The sequence below is a fragment of the Galeopterus variegatus genome, unplaced genomic scaffold, assembly GCF_000696425.1.
Source record: "Galeopterus variegatus unplaced genomic scaffold, G_variegatus-3.0.2 Scaffold5912, whole genome shotgun sequence".
NCBI classification, from domain to species: Eukaryota; Metazoa; Chordata; class Mammalia; order Dermoptera; family Cynocephalidae; genus Galeopterus; species Galeopterus variegatus.
This window is the reverse complement of record NW_007732023.1, coordinates 10,504-19,030: the sequence shown is the minus strand read 5'-3', so window position 1 is coordinate 19,030 and position 8,527 is coordinate 10,504. Positions and strand designations below refer to the sequence as shown.

At 38.8% G+C, this 8,527-nt stretch overlaps 1 protein-coding gene across 1 annotated transcript in view; it reads right to left on the bottom strand.

Annotated features, from left to right (window-relative positions):
- AFF2 (AF4/FMR2 family, member 2) overlaps positions 1-8,300 on the bottom strand; it is a 115,919-nt gene extending 107,619 nt beyond the window's left edge. The window contains exon 1 of the mRNA XM_008590180.1: positions 8,205-8,300. Coding sequence (XP_008588402.1) covers positions 8,205-8,300 — 96 coding nt within the window. The remainder of the gene's footprint in view (positions 1-8,204) is intronic.
- Between the last annotated feature and the right edge of the window lie 227 nt (positions 8,301-8,527).

Here is an 8,527-nt window from a genome sequence, read left to right as displayed (position 1 = left end):
CCCCTTACCAGTCATCTTTAAAAAAAAAAAAAAAAAAAAAAAAAGATCCCCTCCATCAACACCCAATTGATGCAGATGGCTTAACTTATTCTTTACTATCTAAAGTTGTTAGCTCAGATGGAAAATGCTATTTGTAACCCTGAATGATGTTGTTATTTTATGTATTTATTTTTTTTCAGCTGGCCAGTGCAGGGATCAAAGCCTGGACCTTGGTGTTATCAGCACCATGCTCTAACCAACTGGGCTAACTGGCCAGTCCCCAATGCCACCCTCTTTACAAAGCCAGATATGTGCTGTGTGCTCTTTGTAGATAAAAAGGCTGTGGTCATCCCTGTCATACGTGAGAATTATCTACTCTGAAATAACAGATCATATCCATTTTTGTTTCCTTTTGGGTCTTAGGGCAAGCAGCACACCCTCACCAGTGTCTGATTTAGGATCATTGAAAGAAAAGTGTTAAGCTAAGCAAAAGAGCCATTGGCTTTGCAGTCAAAATGCTCATAGATGGATAATTCATAAAGTGTAGTGGACTTTAGCCAGTATGTGGTCATTACTGGCCATGTGACAAGGACAATATGTAAAAACGCTGTGCTTCTACGCATTTCTTAATGTTCAAGGCTTTCTATTATATGGAGATTACAAGTCAAAATATTTGGTACTATAAGTAGAAGACCTAATTGCAATGAAAAATTCAGCATTCGGGTTTCTAAATAGTCACAGACTTGCCTCAAGCATATTAAAAATCACATCATACAAGCCCTAAGCAGTTTCTTATTAATCTAGTCTCTATGCTAATACAGCCAAATGGGAAACACAATCTTGGGAATATGAAGGCCAATGTTATTCTATTAACCTTATATGTTATCCTATTTACTTTCCTGTCTTTAATGAATAAATTAAAATGTCCTTTCATTCTCTAATTGCTGGATAGTTTGAGTATGACAATGTATGGATTTTATTCAGCTACATTCAGTAGCCTTAACAGCCCAAACACTATCATTTTGTGCGGGATTTCACTGAAAGGCAATGACAGATAAACTGTTTACATTAAAAGACTCTATCAAAGTTATTTTGCACCCGGTTTCATCCTAATCCATCTGCTGTTTCTACAGCTCTGACAGGCTGACCTCTCTTGCTGTGTGTGCTGTATTGATGTCATTACCGAAGAGGCCTTCCCCAGCCTTTCTGCTGATAACAAAGTAAATGGAAATGTAGAGAAACCTTGGGGAGGTAACAACTTGTTCAGCATGATGAGGGAGAACTGTGGCTACAAAACAGGAATGATTATAGCACGGAAGAGTTTCTGTTGTAACAACTAATGTATGTATTCACTACAGCACATCAACTTCAAAAGAGCCAGCTCATAGCAGGAGTAAAATTTATTGCACCTTTTTCATTAGCAAACTTTAAACATAAAAGCAGGCTTTAAATTTAACTTGGCTACTGTTTTGATAGTTCAATGTGTGTTCCAGGTGTGAAGAACACATCCCAAAGCTGCCAAAATATTCATGTTTTCAGCTGTGATGTAATTCATTTCATTTGCAATTATCAAATAGCAAACTAGCCAGTAAGTTGGCCCAACAACAGGAACAACAAACAAAAATTTGGATCACATATAAGACCAAAATCAAGTATCTGAATTAAAAGCAAGCTTTTTTGTGTGAGAGGTAATTAGAGATCTATAGATAAAAAATAAAGTTACGAAGTTGAGGAGAAGAGCTAAGAAGACAATTTCTTTCCTGTAAATGGTAATAAGCTCGTGGTGCAGCTATGGTACTAACATGCAGTTAAAAAGTCCACACATCTCCAGTAACATGTTTTCAATGAAGTGCACATTTCAAAGAGCACCAGGGCAATCCTTAGGCAGAAAAAGAAAGACGATTAAGTTAAATAAAATGGGGTATACTGTAACTACTTACAATAATGTACTCAGACATAACACATTAGAATGCCTTTGTGCTCAAAGAAAATTTGAATCGTTCAACTCTGCTTTTAAAGCATCATCATACCACTCCAAGCTTTATCTGCAGTCCGTTAGCTGAGCCTGGTCACTAATTGAACATTTCCAGTCAGATTCAATGTTTTCCGAACTTTGAACTGGACTAAATGAAGTCATCTAAGGTTTCAGTATAATTCACATTAAGAAGAAGATGGCATTAATATTAAAATGCCCTTAAGGCAGTTTCTAACAATACCTATGTCTTTTAGTACCTTTATATTTCTAATGTCTGCTGCTTCTAATACCAATCTAAGTGGATTGGGGCATTAGAGAGCCATGCCCAGATCTAACTGGGCTTTAGAACCCAGGCATCGCAAACCATCCTGCCACAGAGTATAACGGTCTACATGCCTAGGGCTGTATAAATCAAACATCATCATATCATCCAATGAAACATTAAGCAGCTGTTTACATGATTCTATGAATATGTGCTGGAGGGAGTCCTGGAGTTTGGCCACCACACATTCTAGAAACCTTTGGAATATGTCAAATTGCAGATAGCTTCAAACTTTAAAGACAGCAATTTTAATAAACCTGTCAATACAATTTCTTTGTTAAAAAAACATTTGAGACTGATTAGTCTGCTTATATCGAAAGAAAAGCACAAGGTCTATATCTTTAGATCTTTTATTGAACTGCAAGCACAGCATCAATAACTGCTTCTCAGCTGTAAATGAAAATTGATTCCAGGTTTAACTCCCCACTTTCAGGGGTTCCTTTAATTCCAAAAAATATAAGAAGAAAAATTTGACAAAAAGGAAAAGCGAAGGTTCAGTGGTATTAGGTGGGGACATGAAGAGAAAACAATACCTCCCCACTCCCAAGAAGCCTGTCCTAGGATCAGGCCACTTCTGAGCCAAACCCCAGTGGACTCATCACTCTCTGCCCTGGATGACTGGCTTGAAAATGGCAATTCAATAAGTGTTGCATGAGGAAGGCCAGGGTGGGATTCTAGATCTATGACACCAACAGCAGCAGCTGTGAATTAAAAATGCAGTCAGCGAGGTGAGGTACATCAAGTTGCCCCCATGTCCCAACCATGTCATTGATATCCAACTTAAAAAAAAAAACAAAAGAGGTTTCGGTGATGGGACATAATAATCAACTACATTGTATACTGACAAAATAAAAATTAAAAAAAAGTATACATTGCAACATGTATGTTTATGCAGACACTTTTAAGTACAAAGCATTGTGTCCAATTCCATCACTATTCTGGAATTTTGGAGTGTACAATGTCAACTTCAAGTGATTATTTATTTGCCATTTAGGGATAGCTTCTGAGAGATGACCAAGGTGAGTACAGCAGCACAGCAGAGGCTTTAATCCTTTCTCCAGGGCAGGGCAGGCTCTCAGAAAGAGAAGGTAAGAATCGCAATGAAAGGGTATGACTCAAATCTTCACCTTTGTCAATACTTTGAGAAAAACTTTGAGACACGTAATTTCCTGGAGAATTTGGTGCAGTGTGTTTGGCAATCTGACCTTCTTTCCTGGGACCTCTGGTTTAAAATTTGTCAAGGCTCAGAGGGGAGTTAAGGTCATTCATATCTGATGGATGTCTTTGTGGGCTAGTTAGGACAATCAATCCAACTCCTAGTTGATCCCTATGGACACCATGGCCAAAATGAAAGGCAATGTCTGTCCCTATGGATCCCAAAGAGGGGGTTTCCAGCTAACATTGAAAAAGGCCACAAGAAAGAATAACCACCTATCTATGTAGTAGTCATGGGTTTCAAAGCATTTTCTTGCATCCTATCTTCATTTGATCTTCACTGTTCTCTAATGAGTTAGACAAGTCTAGTTTATCCTAGTTTAGTGAAGAGAGATCTGAGACTTAGAGATGCTATGTGACTTGCCCAATGTGATGCAGTTAGCATGTGAGAGCTGGGATCGAAGCCCAGGCTTTTCTAATCCAAAAACCATGCTTTTAATGACTACACTTACAACCCCTCATGACCAGGCATACACACAGCTAACACATGTTAGAATAAGACAGAACCTTTTCATTCAAGTTTGCCACATACAGGCTGTTTTCCAGCTAGATAATTCAGCAGCTCTCTTGAACATCTCATTCCTTTCAAGAAAAGGGGAAGTAATACATGTAGCATCTCAAAGAATATAAGACTTTTTAGATAGTTGTTATTAGTAGTAACAATGATGAGGATTATCATGTAAAGTGGTTAGTCCTTGTCATGTGCTAAGCATAGTGTCAAGTGCTTTTGTCTGTACAGATTCACCTAATCACTGAATTCCAACTATGACCCAATGAGGTAGGTGTTATTGTTCCCTCTATTTTATAGACACTTAGGTATTTTTCCCCATGTCACCCAGTTTGAAAGTGGCAGAGTTAAGATTCAAACCCATGTCTGTCCGACTACCGAGCTATACTCTCACTCGCTCTCCTACACCATCCCAGCATTTCCACACCACCTTAGAACACAACATGGGCATGTCTGCTCCCCAACAGTCCCAACCAAGATAGCAAAATGCAGTGGGGGATGTGGAGAAAGCACACAATGTCTTCCCAAATATTATTAGGGTACCATCACTATTGCTTCCTTATTGTAATCATGTGTATATATGATTGTGTATCTCTGACATTAAAGAGCCATTAGAAGGTAAAATCTCGTGACCCCAAGTCTCCATGGCTGACCGTGTGGCATCCTTAGTGTGTATATTATAATTCTCCCATCTCGGCTTCACTCTCCATTCTCTCATTTGAGGAAATCACACTTAGAATTAAAACACTTTCCAGTTGCTCTGCTGGTGTTAGTGCACAGGCCCTGTCAGCTGCTTGGCATGGCTAATGCTGGAAGGTGGAAGATGGCAGTGATGGGCAGGAAAATGAGAGCTTGTTCTCATTATAAGGTACTCGGTCCCAAAATGCCAAATTGGAAACTGACATGTCTTCATCTTCTGTTTCATTTCCACATGTGCATTCTCTCGAGATTCTTTATGCTCCAAACCATAGCAGAAGGTATTGAGACCTTTTTGGAAAAGGTTGGTGTATATTCATTAAACCTAGATAATTCAAGTTTCCACACATGAGTCTGAGGGCCATGATTATGGATTAGAGGATTTGGGGATGCCTCCAGAAAGCAAATGGTTGTTTTACTGGAATATGTTTGCATGAATGCAGCCATTGCATTCTGAGAATGTTTCAAACTATAACGTTGGCTCAAACCAATGGTGTGGTCTGGCTCCTTGAGCACATCATTTAATGAACCAATGCGTTTGTTTGCACGCTTTCCCCCTAATCATTCTGCCACAAGTAGAATGATTCTGAAATTCCGTTGCTCAGACAGGAGACCCAAACCTAGCTTGAAGTTTTGCTGTGAGGTTTGAATAAGTCAGAGCACCTAACTTGTGCCTGGCACAGAGCAAGGGTGGCTCCAAAAATGGAAGTCTCTGTACTCCTCCTCCTGATGTTGCTAGAGATATGATTGTCCCAATTACAAGATGAGGGAATAGTACTGTATTATCTACATGGCACTCTGTTCTCTAAAAGAAAATGATTTTGGCGATTCCTCAATAAGTTAAACATAGAATTACCATATGACCAAGCAATTGTACTTCTAGATATCTAACCACCCAAAATTGAAAACATATCTCCCTGCAAAAACTTGTACACAAATTTCACAACATCACTATTTGCAATAGGCAAAAGGTGGAAACAACCAAATGTTCATCAATTGATGAATGGATAATCACTCAAAAAATGTGATCTAGCCATACAACGGAATATTATTCAGCCATAAAACAGAATGAAGTACTGATATATGCTGTAACAAGGAGGAACCTAGAAAACATTACAGAAAGTTATATTTGAACATGAATTTTAGGCCTCATAAAGCTAGAGCTCACCAAACACTGCTATCATTATTGCTGCCACTACTGCACAAGCATTCTCACCTGGTCTCTAGCCTTAAATTCCTCTTAACCAATCCTCAAACTCTATAAGTAGGGTTGATTTGCAAATGTTTGTAAGCTTGTGCCCATTTCTTCCTTCCTTGACTCAACTATGAGGATTATGTTGGCTTTTTGCTTTGCCTTAGATCCCCAGTTCAATCTCCTCATCAAATTGTAAGTGAGAACCTATGCTTTGTTGACGAATGCATGACTGATATAATGACATCATATCATGGAAAGGTGCAAGTCACCAATCCTCATCATCAGAGGGTCTCAGCACTTACACCAAGTCGGCATATAGATCCTAAAATTCCAGATAATGTGGGCCAACAGATCCGATGCAATTTTATAAAAAAAATACAGAAAATAACAATTTGATAAGCTAAAAAGCAGACAGCATTTATGTAGTCACACAAAGAGGAAGTCAATGTGGGAAATCTTCATACATTTCATACAGGTTTTGATATTCAATGCTGTATCCCACAGATATGTACAATCAATTGTTTCAGTAAAAAAAAAAAAAAAAAAAAAAAAAAAAAAAACAGAAAAAACAATGTGCAAAATCTAATTTCACTTATTGTTGAACTCTTCAAACATTTTTATTAAAAAGTAGCATGGGATCTGTCAGAATCAATGAGCTAGAATTTCTTGTTTTGTTTTCGTTTTATTTACAAATATGATGCTCTTGTCCTTGGCAAAATGCAGAAAGCAGAAACGGCAGACATTGGAAATTATGTGTGCGTTTTACATTTGCTATGAAGCCTATGCCTCAAGTAGGAGGGGCTTGCATTCAGTAAATGTATAGAAAGCACCTGGAAAACAATTGTGACATTGGCTTAAGCCAGCACAGTGTAGTCTGTACTCCCCCGGGCTTGTTCTTGATAAAGCACCCAACTTGCAAAGATGTAACTTTTTACAAAGCATTAAAAATGCATATACAATAAAATGGAAAAGTAAAGGAGAGGAAAAAATTGGCCACCTAATAATGAAGTTGGGTTCAATTTTAAAAGTACAGTTAGTTGACTCTTCAACAACACAGGTTTGAACTGAATGGGTCCACCTGTATGCTGATCTTTTTCAGTAAATGTACTAGAAAAGTTTTGTCATGAATCTATGGCATACCTAACCAAATAGTTAAGCAGACTACCAACAGTAGGCTATTAGTACTTACAAAGTTAAGTACTTAACAGTTACTTATGTAGTAGTTAAGTAGTTAAGTTTTGGGGGATTCAAAAATTTACACACAGACTTTCCAAGTGCCCTAAAGCCTGTCGTTCTTCAAGGGTCAACCACATCATGAATGGTAAGGGTGCTAGTGTGGTGAACAACTGTAGAGGAGAAGGGAATAGGTGAGCCTTCAGAGTTTTTCCAAAGGGTTTCTTTGTAGGCTCTTCCTCACAAAATATTCACTGAATATAAAATTCCATATTTATTAACTATCTTGAAATATCAGTGCCTGAGCAATCCTCAAAATGGTCTGTTTCAGTTATATAACTTAGTATATTCACTGTAGGAAGTTCTTGGTCAGGTATTGGCTTTAATAAAAAGGCAGTTCTTATGTATTCCTAATTTGAGGTTATAAGCAGGCCCTGAAAAACCCCATATTCGAGACAGTTCTCTCTCACAGAAAATGCTCACACACCACACTGCTGTTCTCATGAGTCATCGATGATACATGGCCTTTTCAAATCAAAATTCCAGTCTCATCGGAAATGCTGAAAACACACATATCTGCCATCCCATTTGAGAGTAATCTACTGTAAATACTTACAATGCAGAATGGGAGAAGACAGGGGCAGCAGCAAGTTTTGCCAACTGCCATTTGCATGTAAGCCACAAGATGTTGGGTGCTGATTCTCAGCTGCATTCTGAAGTGATGCATTTGGGAAAGGTGAAGGGAGCAGTCATATTTACACCTAAATTAATGAGTGTGGGCTCTAAGCCTCACATTGGAGTCACCGAAGGAGAGTTACCCCTCACCCAAGATAGCAAGTAGTCCAAAGGAAGGGAAGACAATCTCTGTTACTTATAGATGGCCAGTGTTTGTGTGTGGAAAGGAGACAGAGGTAGCAGGAGGTGAAAGCAGTTTTAAGGAGACTGGCATTTCCTTACTGTAGCTTTAATGAAAGCATGAGCTGATTCGACTTGTTCCAGAACACTATGCACATCTTTGCTTCTTTTCCTCTCTCCAAAACCCAGAGACAAAGCAGGGGGGAAGCACGTGAATATCAAAGCCATTCCAGTTCCTTTTGCTCCATCCCTTTATGCCCACAACCAAGCCCTAAGCTCCTCTTACCTGGTAGAGCTCAGTGGCAGTGCAGTGAGTGGTCAAGGTCTTCACAGGCTCAAGGTCATCTTCATCACTGCTCAGCTTCAGGTCATCCTCAAGCATCCTACAAAGGAACCGGAGTGGCCTTTGAGTTAGAAAATGTCTTTTTAAAATCATCCTCAGGTACATCTTGCAACAAGGATAAAATAACGGAGCTACAATCTGACAGGTGCAATTCTGTCAAAGGTACAGAAGGAACCAAGATTCTTTCAGCTAATTAGATATTTGAGCTCTTATTTTTATTTCACACCCTCCACACATCTTCCCTCTCTACCTTCCCCTAAATCAAT